Source organism: Buceros rhinoceros, unplaced genomic scaffold, assembly GCF_000710305.1.
Source record: "Buceros rhinoceros silvestris isolate BGI_N320 unplaced genomic scaffold, ASM71030v1 scaffold16827, whole genome shotgun sequence".
NCBI classification, from domain to species: domain Eukaryota; kingdom Metazoa; phylum Chordata; class Aves; order Bucerotiformes; family Bucerotidae; genus Buceros; species Buceros rhinoceros.
In genome coordinates this window covers 20,163-39,129 of record NW_010424164.1, presented here as the reverse complement: position 1 = coordinate 39,129, position 18,967 = coordinate 20,163, and the positions used below count along the sequence as shown (strand labels likewise).

The 18,967-nt window shown below is 45.9% G+C and overlaps 1 protein-coding gene across 1 annotated transcript in view; it reads left to right on the top strand.

The window, feature by feature from the left end:
- The window catches only part of OSBPL5 (oxysterol binding protein-like 5), a 56,843-nt gene that overhangs the window by 19,308 nt on the left and 18,568 nt on the right, over nucleotides 1-18,967 (top strand). The window contains exons 6-9 of the mRNA XM_010140696.1: nucleotides 133-217; nucleotides 10,572-10,743; nucleotides 14,990-15,209; nucleotides 18,901-18,965. Of these exons, the coding sequence (XP_010138998.1) occupies nucleotides 133-217; nucleotides 10,572-10,743; nucleotides 14,990-15,209; nucleotides 18,901-18,965 (542 nt within the window). The remainder of the gene's footprint in view (nucleotides 1-132; nucleotides 218-10,571; nucleotides 10,744-14,989; nucleotides 15,210-18,900; nucleotides 18,966-18,967) is intronic.

The following is an 18,967-nucleotide window of genomic DNA, read 5'->3' as shown; positions in this document are numbered from 1 at the left end:
GTAATTTACTCCATCCTCATTCCGGCTTTCCTATCACAAACAATCACACTCTGCCCAGGAAAGGTAGAAAGACGTTGAACGGTCCATTGCATCTTCTGTGCCTCACGTCTTTTTGTCTCTGTGCATTTCCAGGGCCCAAAGGGAGAAAATGTTGGTTCAATCACTCAGCCTCTTCCCAGCAGCTACTTGATTTTCAGAGCAGCCTCTGAATCAGATGGTAAGTTTTGATCTTTGTTTGCTTTCTCCAGATTGCATATTCCATGCTAGTTAAGAAAGTCAGTTGATGCAAAAAAAATCGGTATGTAAAGGAAAAAATAGCAGCTCAAACCCAGCTTGAGATGCTGTTCGTCAGCAATGGTCAGAATAGATCAAGCAGGCTACAGGCATGTTTTGTATTCCTCACTGAGCAGGCACCTTTATGGCCATGTGCGTGGAAGAAGGACCTAGGCTTGTAGCTGGGGAAAAACATTTAAGTCAGTGTATACTAAAGGATTTAAGGAGTTGATCCCCAAACTGGGATGAGAGGGGGGTTAACCGTTCCCTCAGGCCAGCAGAGACTTTAGTGGGTTATCTGCCCACATCTGTCACTAGGTAGGGGGATCTGTTGGAGGAGAATGATGTAGCGATAGTGAAGAACTGTTGATAGATGTCTCTGAACCACCAGAATTTTCCTGTAAACTTGCTGTGCCGTGGCTTACAGTACAGCAGGCCCAGACGGTGGTGTCTCTACATGTGAAGTACCATTCTGGGAATTCACAAAATTATGGGAGGTAAATTTAGGTCAGTATATAACAGGCACGCCAGCTTGCTAGGTGAAAATCTCTATAAATCACTTTAGCAGACCCAAAATATCAGTGATTTTTAAGTAGATAAGAAGATTAAAAACATGTTTTCATTCCATTTGACCTCCAGACTACTGTAATTTTTTCTCTTTTTTTGCCATAGCAAATTAACCCAGTCTGTTCATTTTATGGATATTTTTTACCTACCCCGAGTAGTGCTTATGTAGCCCATGTGCTCGTTTGCATCCCGTCTAGAGTAACTTTAAGGACACAAGGATTTTTTATGGAGCACAGTGGACTTTGAAATCAGCGTCCTTCTGGTCCAGCGATTAAGTTTTACATATTCCTAAAAGCTGGAGGTGGGACAATGTCAAGCACACCTTTGACATGGCACTTAGAATAGGAGGAAACCGTTTTTCATTACAGGCTTGGTGTGCTGTTCTTGCTGCTAGTGTGCAAAGAGGGCTCTTCCCAGTGCGGGGTGCTGTCTCGGCGCTGCAGATGCCAGTGCAGTGAAGTGATATGAAAAGAAGTGGAACCTGTACAGAGCCATAGAGGCACATCTGCTTCTTTGATTATTATGCTTCTGTAGCTTACAGAACAGTACAACTTACCTGTGTAAAGGAGTACAGGACTCCAACCTGGCTGCAGGTATCACCTGTCTGGAAAGGGATGGAGTGATCCAATAGTCTCTTGGGAGAAGAAGGTGCCATTGTGACAGAGCTGCTAAATGGCAGGCGCTTCAAACCCCGCCTGTACAGACAGCCTGCGGAATAGACACCCGCAACAGTCCCACAGAGTTCTTAGGCAACCAAAGAGCTTCAACAACTGTCTGTCAGTCCAGATTTTCTAAATGATTATTTCCTTAGAGATTCCAAGATGTAATTTGTCTTTCCATTAACTTAATTAGAAAACGCACAAAGGGACCACTGCGGTCACTGCATGCGTTCAAAACAAATTGCTGTCTCATAAAGTACTTTTTTTTTCTGGCATTTCAGCTATCTTCTAGTGATTAAACCTAATGATTAAACTTTAAAGCCAGCCTGGCAAAGACAGCAGTGGCTGAACTTCTACTCTTTCGGTTTATGATGGGTGCCATAGGCCAGTTATGTGGAGTAGAGTGGCTTTAGATTTGTTCTAACTAATCTTATCCATAAAAGCTCCCAAGCTAGTAATAGCTCCCAGATGATCAGAGGTAAGACTTTTCTAGCTGTGATCTCTCTGTCTGGGTCGTACGCCACATGCTGAAAAAGCACAGGAGGGACCGTGTCTGGCACATGAGAATTTTCAGTATTTAAATGCCTGTGGGAAGCTTTCTGCCCGGTGAATTATTACATGTCTCTGGTATCATAAGAGCTTAAACTAGTGAGTTACTGGAACATATTTTTAAAGCAAAGATATTGGCCAAGATTCTTGCCTCTGGCAGAGGCCAGGCAGATCAAAATGGAGTTACTTTAGTATTTAATACCATTTTCCTTTGCTGTATCTCTACAGGAGGGTCTAAAAGTTAGATGGAAAGCTGCTGTGATCAAGGGAAGGAGGAGGAACTGAGATAGCTCTCAGTCAAATACCATAAGCATGTACATAGAAAATAACCAGGGCCTTTGGATAAGGATGAAATAGTATGTGTCGAACAGCACTAGCAATGCCCTAGAGGGGCACAGGGGTTGGAGTGCCCACGTTACGCGTGGTAGATTCTGAGCATCTGAGGGAGTGACCATGGCAGCGACGTGAAGTTTTGGGATCTCTCCATTTAACAGTGGACTTCCAATAAAATTGGATTTAATATTGCACCAGAAATGCTAGCCTGAAAAATGGTGTAATTTCTAGCCGAGTGAGAGTATTTGACTTCACAGCTGAGGTCAGTGAGCTGCGAGAAGTGGCTGTACCTGTGCAGGAAGGGAAGGATGTGAATCTGTGGACAGGAGGGAAGAACAGCTTGTACTCTCAGGCTTGCCTCCCTCCCAAACACAGGAGCTGCCCTGGCATGGTGACTATGCTCTGCTCCTTTCGTGTGTTGTTTAGCCTTCGTGGGAGCAGTTTGGGTGTATCGCCTCCATTGAGTGGTGTAGAACTCAACAACTGGCCAAATACATGGGTATCACAGCTGGAGATGAGTGACCTGGAGACGGTATTAACGTGAGGTGGTGGTCTGAAACATACGCAGGCAAGGGCATGAGGAATAGGAACTGTTCCATTCAAAGAAATCTGCATTGAACTGCAGCAAATTAGGGCTCGTACTTTGCAATTAATACAGAGAACACTACTGGAGCGGTTGTAGACCGTTACGTAGCTTTACCTGTTGTAAAGAGACACCTCCAAGAGATGGACAAACAGAGGATACAGTTGTGGTCAAGAGAGACAGAGACACACAGGAGGTGAGATGAGCTAAGCTAGCTGACGCAAACGGGGCGGGTGGGATCTGTTCCCTTGCGTTATGTTAGCGTGTATTTGTAGCACATTCACGTCTCCTCCGTAGATGCAATATTGTGTGAATCTACAGCATCTCTGAGCAGGTGTCCTAACCATGTTCTTCTTCACACAGTCTCCCATGTTAGTAGTGGAAAATGAACCGCAGAGCATTTGGCAAATTTAACCCTAATTCATGGAGGCCTCTGACTTGCTGGGGAATATTGAGTTGCAGCATATGTTAGATGTACGGTTCTGCTATCCAGGCAACTAGACTGTGATCTGCAGCTACATGGCCTACTTTTTGTCTCCACATTTCACAGTCCCTTCTTTCCCCTCTGCTGTTCCATCTGTGACAGACTGTTGGTAGGATTTAGGGTCCTGACTTCTGGACAGCCTGCAGAACCACTGCCAAGCTACAGTAGGTTTCATATTCACAGACCCCAGCAGCAGTCTGCTTTGTGATGTGTTTTAAAGACGTCTGGAGGGCCATGTCAGCCTACAGGGCTCACCCTGGTCAAACACAGGGTCTTCCCTCCTTACCAGTTTTAGAAGAGAAAACTGCTTTTTCCAAACCAGTGACTGTGGATGCATTTCAGATTTATGCTCATGAGTGGCTTAGAATTAGTAGTTTACACCTGTCCTGAGCTTCCTGCCCAGACCATTCTGGGGCAGTCCCTGGTATCTCCAAACTGGTGCCCCAGACCTTCCAAGCATTTTGAGTCACTTGCTTAAATCTCACAGTTCCAGTCTCCACCTTGCCATGGGCACTGCCACCGAAAGGTTTACTGGGGGAGATACTGGCAGATCACCAAGGGTTAAAGGCGTAACAGTGAAACTGTAAAACACACTTAGATTTTGTTCCTTATGTCTGTCCTCTCCTTCAGGCGTGCTTTGGGTAGTCTCCATTGCCTGATGTGGATGGAGTTTTGTGGAAATCCTGGTGGTCTGGCTTACAGTGCTGTTGCTTCTTTGCTAGGTATCTGGCCCTTCCTCAAAACCGATGCTCTGATCTGAGGAGGAAATTAGATTGTTGAACTAAGGGTCACGCACAGAAGCAGTGAACAGGGAGGAAGTTTGCAGTTTGAAACCAAATTCACAATGAAATATATCACTGGATCCTGGCAGTTCTGGAAAAAATAGAAATTACCATCGTAGCTTTATGTCTGCCCTTCACAGTCCTTAGACCTTTCACAGCGGTTTAAAGTCCAGGCGTTTGCAACCAGTCTTCATTTAGCTGGGCGCATAAATTGCACTTGCAGCTAATTGAGAGATCACATCCTTGCGTCTTGACAGCCAGCGTAAGAAATCATGCACACAGGCACCCAAGTGTACAGCAAAATAAGCAGTCAGCTGAACACGGTGACCTTAATGTTCACTGACTGAACCAAATCAGCCTTTTCCTCATCGTCTGTGATTTGTGTGCGCTCGAGCAAGGGTTCGTCGTTTCCAGGTGACAGTCTACTTCAGGTTGGTTTTTAAAAGCATCTATCTTGTAAGTGTGAGGCGCGAGGCCAAAAGCTGGATGACGTTAATAATTCAAGAAGAATAGTATTGCCTTAGTGATGCCTCTCTGGAGGAATGGATGGTTACGAGGTGTGAGGCTTTTGAAGTCTTAATTGGCAACAGATTCATCTCGGCTGATCTGTAGCTACAGGAATGCAACTAAAAAAAAGAATAGTCCCGGACGGAGATGTCGGTGTGCAGCGGTGTGGTTCCATCTCGAGTAGATTTTTGTTATTGGTGAGTGTTGAGAGAACGTTGGCTGGCTCCTCTGTAATCAGCTGATGCGAAACCGGGCAGGTAGACTTGCCACGTCAAATTATGAGTTGTTTGGGGTGAATGATGGTGACTGTAAAGAATTCCAAAGCTGAATAGCTCAGTGTTTTCAATACTGCCTGGTCGGGGTTTTTTCTGTGGGATATTGTAATTTTAGATCTGTTTGAAAACTAGGGTAGGCTCAAGTTGTTTCTGAACTGAGCCTAGGTTGGCAGCATAAGCAACCTTCAGTTGTTTCGGGTTTTCATTTTTCCAAGGAGGAGAAGAAATGCTTTTTCTCCTGTAGTTTTAACAGTTTCTTTTGTCTGTGAGAAAGAGTGGGTGCGAGCGCACGACTGCTCTCGTTCAGCCTTGCAGCCTCCAGGTTTCCGCACAGCACCAGCGGTGCCTTGCGGACAAGGGTAGCATCCTGCAAGGAGCCGTAGTGATTCCCGTTCGTGCAGCTGAACTGCAGGAGTCTTCTCAAAGGACCACAAGGTGCTTTTCCAGCCTCTCAGCCAAAAGGCCTGGAGAAGGCATATGGAAGGTTTCAGAACATATGGGGGATGCATGTTAGGCTTTGTTTTTGTGAAGTCAAGGCAACACGCATCTTTTATTAGTTTTTTTTTTTTCCCAAAAAACCTTTCAAGAGGGAAGGGGCTTTGGAACCCAGCTGTGTTTAACTGTTTTATCAAACAGTTTCCTTTTCCAAATTGTCACTGCTGACTGTTGTCATTTTACTGTAACCAGGTGTAACAGAAGAAGGGTTACAGGCGTACTCAGGGGAGGCACCCCTGTTTCATCTTTCTGGTTGGTTTTGTTTTTGCAATGTGCACAGCTGGGTGATGTGTAGATGAGTTCCTCTGACATCTCACTTTCCCGTGACATCTGTCACATGCCTGATGCTGTGATTATCATTTCCTGAAGTGATACAGGGAATGGATATTGAAACCAATGATCAGTGCAGGGAGAGAGGCTGCTGGAAAAGAGAGCAGGAACCCAAGCTAGTGCTAGCCCTCTGGTAGGACGTCCACTTCCAGTGCTTCAGGAGCTGTCAGAGACCTCCTCTCTTTGCCCACTGTGCCTGGAGGGAGCCAGAGGTGGCAGGGCAGTGCACTCACCTGATGAGTTCAGATGCTGAAAGGTGGGTGATGTGAAATGTCCTCCTTGTGCTGGACTTGAGTTTGCACATCAGAGCTGAGGATCTTCTCGGGGTGGGGTGTTGTTTCTCCCTGTGACTACCCTTGCTGAGAACTCTGTTAGCTCGGATGGAAGATTTCTATTGCTGAGTTTTGTTGTGGCTTGTGAGATATGTGGGAGCGTTACGTATAGATGGGCTATTTTACTTGCCTGCCACTTCATCCTTCCCTCTCCACAGCCCAGGTGAGAGCGAGAGCTTGCTCTGTGGGCTGCCCCTTGGAAGTCAGCAATGAAATACTAAGTAGAATGAAGAAAGAGTCAGGCTCAGAAAGAGCGTTTGAAAGGGAGTGCTCAGTGCACAGCTGCCAAGCAGAAGCAGAAGGAGGTAATGCAGGGGTTTTTGAGACCGCAAGGTCTCTGCTGAAATTGTCCAAAAGTAATCACTGCGGTGGCAGAGTAAGATACCGTTTGATAGAAGAAATGCTTAAAAGCCTACGTGGAGATTCTGCCATAGGCTGACAATGTGCTCTAGGGTTTTCCTTCGGAATTAAACATATGCTTGTTTTCAGCCACAGTTGTGGAAAATTATAATTGATAATTGATCGCAGTGTTTTACACTGCAGCTTTAAAACCCTCAAACCTTCTAAAGGAAGATCATCCTAACTCCTCTGCAGCTCTTTTTTCTTCCTTTGTATGCATCTTATTGGGCTGTCATTCGTCTCTGAAGGAACACACATTTTGTATCCTTCTCTGATCTAACTACCTTCCATACAAAAAACCCCAGCCTGAGTCAACCACTCAAAATCAGAAAATGTGAGAATTAAGGAGTTATGGTTTAACTCCAGCCAGTGACAGCCCCACACGGCAGCTCACTCACTCCCCACTGTGCGATGGGGGAGAGAATCAGAAGGGAAAAAGTGAGAAAACCTCTTGTGGGTTGAGATAAAGACAGTTTAACAGGTAAAGCAAAAGCCACACACGCAAGCAAAGCGAAGCAAGGAGTTCATTCACCACCTCCCACAGGCAGGAGGTGTTCAGCCAGCTCCAGGACAGCCAGGCTCCTTCACACATAACCGTTACCTGGGAAGACAAACGGCATCACTCTGAATGTCCCCCCTTCCTTCTTCTTCTCCCAGCTTTATATGCTGATAATGACATCATATCGTCTGGAACATCCCTTTGGTCAGCTGGGGTCAGCTGTGCCAGCTGTGTCCCCTCCCAGCTTCTTGTGCTCCCTGGTGGGGTGAGGAGCAGAAAAGCCCTTGGCTCTCTGTAAGCACTGCTCCGCAGTATCAGAAACATCCCTGTGATACCAATGTTGTTCTCAGCACAGACTCAGAACACAGCCCCATGGCAGCTACTGGGGAAACAATTAACTCTGTCCCAGCCAAAACCGGCACAGTAGGTAACCACGGAGCCTTCAAGCGGACTGCCGTGACTGTAGATGACAGCCTTTAATCGTGTGACCGCATACTTTTTCCCCCTCTGCGGTTCCTGAGGAAGTGAGTATACTTGTCGGGTAAGCAATTAAGTAATCCAAACGGTAGCATTTTTGTATCGTTTTCACAATGAAGAAGAATTACTCAATAGCAAGATCACTCAAATGTAAAAACGTTTCATGTCGGCTTTTAGCAAGGGAGCAGGTTTATCTTGTGGGCAATCCCTGAAATTGAGAGGGTGTAATTTTACGGTATTATGCTGCAGTTAACACACTGTGGACTTGCAGAGACTGTAACCTTTTCATTTGCAGAGGAAAATTTACGTCTGCTTTTGTGGCATATATTTGTTTGGATTCACAGCACCACCTGATGGCTGAAGGCCCATTTTTTCGCTTGGGGATGCTGCACGTCCCTTGAATCCAATTTCTGTTAGAAATGAAAACAAGGGTGTGCACTGGTGTCATTGCTGTGTTCTGCAGGGCGCAAGTAAAGCTGACCACAAATCCACAGTGAGTTGCTCTAAAGCTTTGTGTCTCTAAATTGGAATATCAAAACAAATATTTTAACACTTTAATTTTTTTTCTTTTTTTTTATTTAGGCTCTTTTAATAAGGTTTCAAAAAAGATTCAAGTTACTCATAACCCCTACTAGGGAGTTACCTAAAGAGTTGAAAAACGTAGATGTGGTGTGTAGACATTTCCTCTGGCAGTGTGGCGGACCCCGGAGGTTTGACCAGGGCTGTAAGCTCACCTTCGTACCAGGGAACTCCTGGCAGTGGTGGTGAGGGGGAGAGAGCTGCCTGTGGGGTGTCCTGCTCTGCCTGCAGCCCCAGAGACGGTTGGGCTGCAGGGGCACACTCCGGGGGATGGCCAAGGAGGGCTTTGGGGTCACCCTTGACACCCTCGTTAGAAAGCATAGATGTAGCTGGTGCACTGCCCTCACCAGATAACGTGTGTCCGCGAGTGCTGCAGGGTGCTGCGGAGCTGACCTCTGCTGCTGCTCAAAGTGCTCATGCTGCTGCGAATCAAGCCACCTAGCAAAGCACCTGATTTTACAAGCCCATTGAGCATAATTATACCTTGACATATGTGGCATTTCCAAGTGTCAAATCGTGCAGCCCTCACCCTGCAGAACTGGAAAAGAGGTAAAGAGAGAGGAAAGCCAAAGGAGGTGAGGCTCAGCAGGAGTGCGCTGTCTTGTGAGCAACAGCCTGAGACAGCTTTTGGTCTTGGTGGGTTTGGGGGAGAGAGGATGTGTAGGAGGAGCTGGATTTGTGCTCAGTGCAGCCGTTAACTCTAGTGGGTTATCCATGCAAATCCTCCATATGGCGAGAAGGGAATAAACCTCTGCATGTAAAGCCTTAATGCAAGAATATTTGTTAAATACAAAATACTGTGAAATCAATTCCAACAGCCTTCAACCTTCCTAATCTTTTATTAACCATTATGTGTGATTTTATTATTAAATCATAAGCGGATGCTGGAGGAATTTGTAGGATGAAATTAGAATAAATGACTGGGCTCTGCAGTGTTTGTGGCTTGGTGTTCAAATCCAATTCTTCAAAGTTTTGGGGTTTTTTTCCCTCTCTTTTACTGATTGTAGCTTTGACTCAAAGCACGCACTGAAAGCTACTCAAATTTATAAAGATTTCTTTTTATACCTATGATCTGGATTTTTTTTAAACTCTGATTGATCTTCTTATAAAACCAAATCTTGGTCATACCGAAGTTGATGGGAATTGTGCCCAGGAGAACAGCAGGATCCCAGTGAGATTTATACGTGTGCTTGATGCTAAGTGTGTGATAGAGTTGAAGGTAAAGGAAACATTTCCCAAATGGGACCGGGAATGAATGCAGTCCAGGTGTGTTTGCAGCACTTGCCATTGCTGGAGCAAAATGCTTTGATTTTCTTCCCTGCCTCTGAAGCACACTTGTAATTAGTGCAAGATGTATTCTGAGGAGTGTAATGAAGAGCTCTGTTTTACATGCTTGAAATTAGAGGGTAACTCCCTTGATACTTCAAATCCTGAATGTGCAGCCAGTCTGCAGGTGTCCTGGCCTCATTTGTGAGCGCTGCAGAAACAGGCTGTTCTTGGGTGCTTCCAGGAGAACAGTGATTCCAGCGGTGGGGTGGTCAGGCACCAACGCACAGCTTTATAGTCCTGTAGGGATCGTTGCAGAAGGAGCCGAGGGTCAGTTTGGATTCCTGTGGTTTTAATTAGCTGCCTGCCTGTGGTACCTACACAGGCCTTAAGAAAATCCAGTGTAGAAACTGCAGTTTGTCTCGTCTTTGTGCCGTGCTTATAGTTTCGGGTATTTGCAAAGTAGACCCTTCAGATTTTTTGATCCTCCACCCATGCTATCTGATGGACTGGGCAATGAGAGAAAATAGAGAAAAGGGGAAAAACACAAAGAAAGAGGAAAAATAAACAGCCTGACAAGCAACTCTCTCTAGGCTTAATCACTCTGGCAAGTATTGATCATCCTGGCCCTTGTTTGGAGTGATTGTTCTTGCAGTGCTACTCCCCACGTGGATCCCTGAGCTGGCTTGTACTTCAGTGACCCCACACTGAGCAGGGCTCCTCCTGCACAGCGCAGTGCCTCGGTATCTCCCTGCTGTTGTGTGTCTGGATGCTAAATGCTGAGCGCGTTTTCAGGGTGTATTACTTGCAGACATGAGCTGCTGGGTGCTTTGAAAGCACCCTGCCTGCGCACATTTCCTGCATCTCGGACAAAGTCAGAAAGGGGCAAAAGAGACGTCAGCAGGTTGTGGGAGATCGGAGGAAGAGATGAAATTAGAGGAGGGGGAGTTGGGGTAAGCCTCACCCTGTATGACCTGTGCAGGTGTATTCACTCATGCAGCCACTAAAACACACCATTTCTGGCAAGATAACCTCAGGATTAGATATGAAAACCAGATTATTGTGCACAGTAACTTCCTGAATTATAATAAACTTTACTCCCAAGCAAGAAGCTTTTGAGAAGCAATGATGAATTGTCTTACTTGTTCTCCTGTGCTTAAATGATTCCTTTTGTTTCCACAGGCCGATGCTGGCTGGATGCTTTGGAACTCGCCCTACGTTGCTCCAGCCTCTTCCGGCTCAGTGCCTCCAAGCAGGGAAAGGATGGAGAAATGAACTGCTCAAGCGATTCTGCGCACGCGGGGCTCAACCACCTCTTGCACACAAGCACTATGTCAGACCAGGAGTTCTTCCAGTAAGTTGGGGCTATTACTTCTTAATGCACAGGGGGGTGTTGCATGGCTCGCATTTGGTCATTCTTTTAACCTTAGCGTAATCCAGCCAGAGTCCACTGAGGAAACCTGTTAAAAAAACAGCCTGCATGTTCTGCTGCTGCACCCATCGCTGCTGTGTGGGTGTGGTGTGTCTGAGGTTTGTTGCCACCTAACGCTTGAGCACACTGCTGGGAACCTCAGCTGTGTTCGTGTGTACATAAACAGCATTACTCTGTCCCCTGCTTGGGCCAGAATGCTGTCTGGAGATGCTGGCATGAAAAATGGCTTGTCTGAGTAAAGATTGCAGAATCTAGCTGCCAGAGTAGACCTGTAGTTACACAGACACAATCGCTAACAAAGTCTGTGTGTCGGCTAGCACATATGGCTCTGAGTCTGGTCGATTTTTTAATAATGTGTTCTCTTTTCTAATAATACTGTGTCGTAGTCAGCAGAGTGCGCACACTGCATCCTTAGTTTTATAATTACTTTCTTTCTCTGCAGGGGTTTTGAGTGGTTTCCAATTTCTTCCTTGATGCATCAGATAAATTTTTACATAAGGGAAAAAAGTCCCCACAGCCTTCTTTCTATTCATATTCCTCATAACACTGCAGCACTTTGGAACAACTCACATCAAAGCTCTGTAAGCAGTAAAAAAACCCAGGCCTGATCTGTTGCTTATAGCTAAACAGGCAACTTCAGAAATCCCTCTGGTATCGACCCTTGGCCCTTGGAGCGGGAACCGGAGATGCAGAGCCTATTTCTAGTTCTGCTACTGCAGACTTGCCTCTCAGGGCTCACGGCAGTGCACCATTGCTCACACAGTTTTAGGGCAGCAATTTTTGCAGTCTGCAAAGAAGACGCCTTGCACCTCACCCTTAAGTGGTTTTCTTGGGCTCTGTTGTAACACAGCAGGGATCTGAGTTCTCTTCAGAGTGTCGAGGTATCTCTGGTCTGCGGGACTAAAGGCATGGCAGCACTGTGGTCTGCCCTTTGCTCTGAGAGGCTCTGGTGTTCCCAGCATGTGTTCTCCAGTGCTGCTGTTTGGGTTTTTAGCTACGGTTTGAAGAACTTTACTGGAGAGCAATGGGAGAAGAGAAGGAAATGAGATGTGTTACTAGGGCACATGCTCTAGTATTCGTGCAAATACTTCTATTGTTCATGGGCTTCTTCCATAAGACCTTACTTTCTAATTTCTTTGAAGAGAGAGTCTCTTAGGACTGTGCTTGCTGCAACAATGAATCCAGTATTGCCGTGGACTTCTTTTGCAGCTAATGGGTGTGTGTGCAGAAGTCCAATGTTAAAACGGAGCCATGGCACTGAGAACTTCCAGCCAGACCTATGGCTACTGTAAGGAAGTGCAGAAGATAGAGTTAAAACTGTATTAAAGTATTTCTTCAAAATGTGATGCATAAATGGTGCCTAAATAATGCCTCTGTTTTACCCAGTTGTTCAACATTAAAAAACCTCTTGAATTATGGGGCTCGGCAGCAGCACACATGGCAGAGGTTTCAGTGGGACAGAATACCCACAACTGGAACCAGATTTTTCTGACAGGCTCGGGTTTTAGCTGCATCTGATTCAAGCTGGGTGTTCAGCATCTGGTCATCTGGACAACACCCTCTCCTTTCTGAGTCCTGCCACTGGGTTTAATGTGTACCCAGACTTTCCCTAGTGCTTAAAGCCCAGGGGAGTTTGATGGTTGCAGGATGGGGGGGTGACTTGCTGTTTTCCCTGAAGGAATAAAGAACATGTAAACAAGAGAGAATGCAAACCCAAACTCTGCAAGTGCTGAGGAAAGGGGTTTTGGTTTGCCACTGACAGTGGCTTCCTCAGAGGGATTCAATCATTCTAATTAAATGCCTTCCCTACAGGGAATCTTACCAATTAAATCGGCACGCTGTTGTTACGGGGCCAGTTAATTACATTTAACTCTATCTTCAAATTAGCCAAACTACTCTGTCAAGAAAAGAAAAAGGAGACGATGGATATTACAGGGAGAACAAAACCCAAGGGAGTTGGAAAAGGCAAGTCTTCTGCTGAGCCAAATTTGCATTTGTTTGTTGGCTGCTTTGCTTCTTTCCTGCTGGGAAAGAAGTCAAGATTATACAGTGATTTTAAAATCCCTATCTGTAGTAGTGTATAAAAACGAGAGGGAGAGGACTGTGCAAGAGAATCAAAGGCTAAAGTACCATGTAAACCGGTGATTTTAGGCAAGAGGCCTTTAGGGCACCAGGCACTCTTCTTTTTAATAGGAAGTTGTATTTCTTGTGGCTTCCATGTCTTACCTTCAGCAGCCCCGGGAATCTGGCTGGTTTACTCGCTTGACAAGAGCCAAAGGGGTTTTTTTGCTTTGTGGAAGAGTGGTATCAAACCCAAAGAAGTCCTGGTCACTGACTGAAGTTTCCAGGAATGTCTCTAGAGCATAAAGCACTGGTATAAGATTGCTCCAATATGCTGAAACATTAAATTAGCTGTGAAAAATGCCAAGTTATTCATGTTCATGGTGGAAATCCAGTACTGACTTTTAGTGTAGTCATTCCCTCCCAGCTTTTAAAGCCTGGTCCAAATCCCACTGGAAGCTCCTAGAAAGTTTTTACAGGGGTTTTAGTTCAATATTGTACATATTCAGATTCTGTTTGGAGGAGAAGAGTCTGGCTCCACTTCAACATCTCAAATTTGTTCCTCAGAATGAGAAGCGTTTGTTCTCCCTTTGGTTCCCTAGATCAACTTCTGGCTCTGGATGTGTTAAGTCTTTCTTCGTTTGTGGCTGGTGCATAATCAGTGCACAGTTGAGTGGGATTTCCTGTGAATTTAATTCCCTTTTGGACTAAATCTGAAATCTTTAAAAAATAATGAGGGTGAGCAGAGGAAACCGAGAAGAAAAGAGTCATTTGCTCCACCTAAACTTCAAATATTTCCCAAATGTGGGGCAGATGACACCAAACAAACAAAAAAAAAAGAAGCAGAGAGGGAGAAGGGATGGGAACTTTCAGCATTAATTTATAATCAAAATTGGAACATGTGCAGAATGGCCCGAGAAAAGACCCACCATGGAGACACTTCAGGTTTGACAGAACACTCCCAAGTTCTGAGGAGAGGAGTCTTGGTTTGAGAGGGAGATGGACTACAGGAAGGAACAAACTCTTCAAGATCCAGGGCCTGTGTAGATCCTCTGAAATGCCTTGTATATCTGGAAATCTTTTCTTCCTGCTCTAGTCAAGAGCAATTTTGTGTGAGGGGAAAGAAATTTTCAGAGGAAGGTCAAGCCGAGAAGGTCAGCACCTGAGAGCTAAAAGACCTGACCTAAAAGAGGTGATGGATGTGCGAAGACATGTAGGAATAGGGAAAACTGAAGCCCATGCTAAATCGCTTGAAAAAACAGGCATTTTGTGAATACTTTTGAGCATCTGACCTCCAGCCCGTCTAATCATGTTTGCCATCTGTCATATGACCTGCATCTGCTTTTTCAAATGGAGAGGCTATAGGCTACTTCAGAGAGAATTTTTGGCTGTCTCCTCATTCTCTAAAGCCTGGATCACTGAGCATGAAGCTCGCTACACCTTCCGTGCTTTGGCTTGGATGCTGTTAGGATCTGAGTGTTCTTACGTGTAATTGTCCAGTCCATGCTTTCAACGCAGTGCTTCCACGCAGCATCATCTGGGGGAAGCAGGTTCCCCAAGTTATTTTGGGTATGGGTGTGTGTACAATGCTTGCTTGTATTGGTTTTAAATTTGCCTTCTCTTGTAGGGCTGATGTAGGACCATCATCTGTTGAAATAAAGTAGCCGTAGTACTGAAAAGAAAACGTATCCCATAGTGTTGTATTTTTCCCATATGCTGCAATCCACTGATTTGCTTCTGTGAAGGGAGAACTCTCTCCTGACGGACAGATCAGTCAGTGGTCAGCGGTGTACCGTCGGTGGAGTGTGTGCTGTGTCCCTCCGGTGTGTGGGCTCCTGTCTGGAGCCAGCAGCAATTCTGTGTACGGGTGGGTAAGGGGAGCTGTGTGGCTCTTTGCAAAGTGTGGTTTGGAGGGGAGAATTTTGATGCAGAGTATTTCACTGTTTCTGTGATAAAACCCCTGCTCTTCAGGAAATCCATGTCTTGCACCGTTCTGGGCTGCACACCCTGTTTTGAACCCTGAGGGGTGTTTTTACCTCATCTAAAAGCCTTAAGTAGTCTGGCTTTGTAAATCAAACTGAAGCAAGTAATGAACTGTGTGTTGCAGTTTGAATGAATCGTCCTTGGAGAACCACCACCATTTGGAGAATGACGCTTTTTCGGACAAGTCCGAGAGAGACAATATAGAAGAGTCGGAGAATGAAACACATGAGAACAGCCGGAAGACAAATGAAAGCGAGAGTGATCAGTCAGAAATCCATGGAGAAGTCTCTCCGGGAAGGAAAGGGACGACTTATATTGAACAGATCTATGAGGAATTTGGGGAGGTAAAAGGAAAAGAAATATTTTAATCACTGCCTGTTTCTATTAAAAAATCTCACTTCATAGTACTTGTCATTTGGCCTTTTAGCTGCGTGGCGCTTAAGAACCAGCTTTGCGAGTTTCCGTGTTTTACAGATAAGGCAATGCACAGCTCTCTGCTAAATTATGCTGAATTATCATGTGCTCTAATAATTATGCATTATGAACAGCAGCTCTGCTACTGTGCTCTGGCACGTTCCCAGCATCAGCGATTGCTTTAACCAGTTACTGCATTGAAAGCCGCATAGCATTGGCACTGTGCTTTGTGGAGCCAGCGGGAGGGGGAATTATTATTCTGGGCATGTGTCCTGGCCAATTAGGATGCTCAGTCCTTGCGTGATACCAAATATGATACTTTCCTTTTCCCATTATGCCTGGAACATCCTTTTTGTGTATCCTAATGGAGCATTTGAGCCACTTGATTCCTAAATGACAGTTTCCTGTAGGGAAGCCATTTCTCATGTCATTTAACAGCAGGAGGATGCGTTTCTGTTCCATATAAGAGGCTTTGTTAGCTGGATGTCACTGTGACACCTCTGAGGCAGGCAGTGGTAGAGAGCTGGGGGACCCAAGCGTGTTGCGTGAGAATCAGTCTGGGCAGGCAGGGCGCTCGAGGGAGTGCCTATTGCTTTGATCAGGGAAGCTGAAGTCTCGTTGGTGCTTCAAAGAAAGCCACTTCGCTAGAAAGCTGATTCGTCCTTAGAATCATAGAATCCTTTAGATTGGAGAAGACCTTTAAGATCATTGATTCCAACCACTAACCCAGCACTGACAAGTCACCACTAAACCATGTCCCTCAGCACCACATCTACAGGTCTTGTAAACCCCTGCAGGGATGGGGACTCCACCACTGCCCTGGGCAGCCTGGGCCAGAGCTTCACAACCCTTTCAGTGAAGAAATTTTTCCTAACGTCCGGCCTAAACCTCCCCTGGCACAACTTGAGGCTGTTTCCTGACATCCTTTCTCTTGTTACTTGGGAGAATAGACCGACTCCCACCTCGCACCAGCCTCCTTTCAGGTACTTGTAGAGAGTGAGAAGGTCTCCCCTGAGCCTCCTTTTATCCAGGCTCAACCCCCCAGGTCCCTCAGCTGCTCCACAGTGCACTTGTGCTCCAGACCCTGCACCAGCCTCTTATGCTCTTCTTTCAATGTTTTCCTCAAAGTCTACTGCTAATACTGAGGAGACAGACATAGTTAAATATATCCTAATTACACCCTGTTTTCACTGAGTAATAATTTAAACCGGTGAGAAGGGTTAGGTGTTCCCCACACAGATTGTGTTACTCCTGTTTGTTTCTCCACAGAATCCTTATAGCAGCACAACCTACGTGAGACAGCACAAAAGCATGTCTCTGCCTTGCAGAGGTGCAGGAGGAGTTCCATTTTGCCTCCTCCTTTCCACAATCCAACCTCCCCCAAGAGCCGCAGTTTGTGGCCTGGCACCACCAATCCAGGTAGCATGTGTTTGCTGCTGTTTCAGATGTCAGCTGTGAGGTGCGAGCCCCAGCTGTAGAAATTGTGCTTGGAGACAGAACTGTTCCCTGCAGAGACAAAACCCCACAACTCCTCTTTTGTGCATCTCTCCCCTCAAATCCCATCCCAGACTCACTGCAAATGGTGACTGGGTCCAAACAGGGGATCTTGAATATAGCCGAGCAACTAAGCAACAGCAAAATGAAGGCAAACTTAATTTCTAGCAGCTGCTTATTCTGGAATGACCCATTACCATGTGACAAAATTGTCCTAGAAATTGTTGGTAGGGTGAGCTGATATTTGGTGTTTGAATGAGCCTTACAGGCAGTGCCGATGCGAGTGTGTGAGAGATGTCTGCAGTTTTACATCAAAATAAAGAAAATGGATTACGGATGAAATGGAAAGGTCTACATTTCTGCTGCAGAGAGACACCTCACGTAGCGTAAAATAAGGCTAACTGGAGTGTGGCTGCTGAGGCAGAGGTGACATCCAGCGGGTTTTCAGAAGGCATTGCCTGTAGCCTTGGCCACTAGGTGTTATATTAGATTTCTGTGTTTGGCCAAGAGATGGGGCTGTTGTCACCTGCGACACGCAGATAGGTCTGCTTCCATCTCCGTTATCGCCACACTGGTGACAGTAACACAAGGAAAAGCTGGTTGCATGCAGTGAGGTTGTTTGCTGCCAACAGTGGGCAGAGATGTGTCAAGGTGAACACGTGCCGGATACTAACATGAACTGTGGAACTGAAACTGCTGCTTCTCGGTCTGTGTGTACAGGACAGATTTGGCAGGACAGAGGTCACAGAGGCAAATTGTCACTGTTCAATTTTCAGCTTGGCTTTGAGAGCTCATTTGAAAGGTACTCACGTACGTACGTGCATCTGTATGTGTTTGAAAAGTGTGTCCTTGTGCATCTGATGTTCCAGCTTTGCCTTGTTTGCAGCAGGAATGTGAAGGCAGAGACAGGGGTCAGAAGGACTTTGAGACTGCAGGTCTAGAATATAAAAAAGGCATCTCTTCAGTGGGCAGATTGATAACCAAAATTCTTTTTTCCCCCAAGCTTCTAGTTTTTACAAATTATAAAAAGGGTTATTGAGGGGGATGTATTTTAGGGGAAAGCCAAACAGAAATGACTTGAAGTTGTTCTCATCCTCCTGCACCACCTTCTCCTTCCCTTTCCATCCATCCCTTCTGCAGTGATTCATTCTGAGCAACACTTTGTATAGCGATTTCAACATGTTTCTCTTACCTAGAAACAGTAGAAAGTCCAAATATTCTGAACTAGTGGAAGGTGTCCCTGCCCGTGGAAATGGAGGTGGAATGTTTAAGGTCCCTTCCAACCCAAACCATTCTGTGATGATTCTTCCGTTGTTAAGTTATGATGCCCAGGATGCATTTACATGACATTCACATCTGAAAATTTAGTTCATTTTTCTTTCTCCAGTGGCTTGAAAGGCCCATTCCCCTATGTTAAACCTGATGTAGCTCCACTGGATGCAGAGGAACTACACAGTTAGAGCTGAAACCACAACATAATCCCCGGCTTTTTTACTGTTACCTGCACTCTGCTGCAAAGGGCACTGAGCAGCTCTGGGGGTGCTCTAGTTTTTGTGCATGTCACCTGGCTGCGGGTCGCCGTTTGTCTTATTTTGAACTTGGACGACTGCTTCTATTCTTTGTTGATTACTCATTTATCTCCTAAATTTTTCTACACATGTAACAGTAAATCTTACAGTCTCTCATTTGCTAAGAATGGGACTGAGAGGACCTTCTTGTGTGCATCCCACCAGTGATGCCACAGTGATGCTGGAACAGCCTTGGGCATGTCCACACCTCCTGAGGGACTGCAGTGCAGAGTCCCCGTGGATAATGTTGGTTCAAGTTGGCCCATTGCAGCGCTGAGGTGTGGGGAAGGAGTGGCTTGGGGAGGAGCACAGCAGAGGTGTGCGCTCTGCCTCATGCCAGGTCTCGCAGAGGTCTAGAACTTTCTGTACCACTCACTTCAGTGCTTCGGGCATTCACCTCTCCTGAGACAGAGCTGATGTCTCTTTGCAGTGGTGTGGCTGAACACTCACCCTTGTGCCGGGGCCAGGTGTGTCTGGGTGAGCTTGAACCCTCCAGGTACATGCACCCACAAGAAATGGTTTTCCTCTTTCTGCCCTGAACTTCCTTTTCCCATTGCAGACAGGAGAATCGTCTCAAACAGAAACCGTCTCTGAGGAGAACAAGAGCCTGATGTGGATCCTGCTGA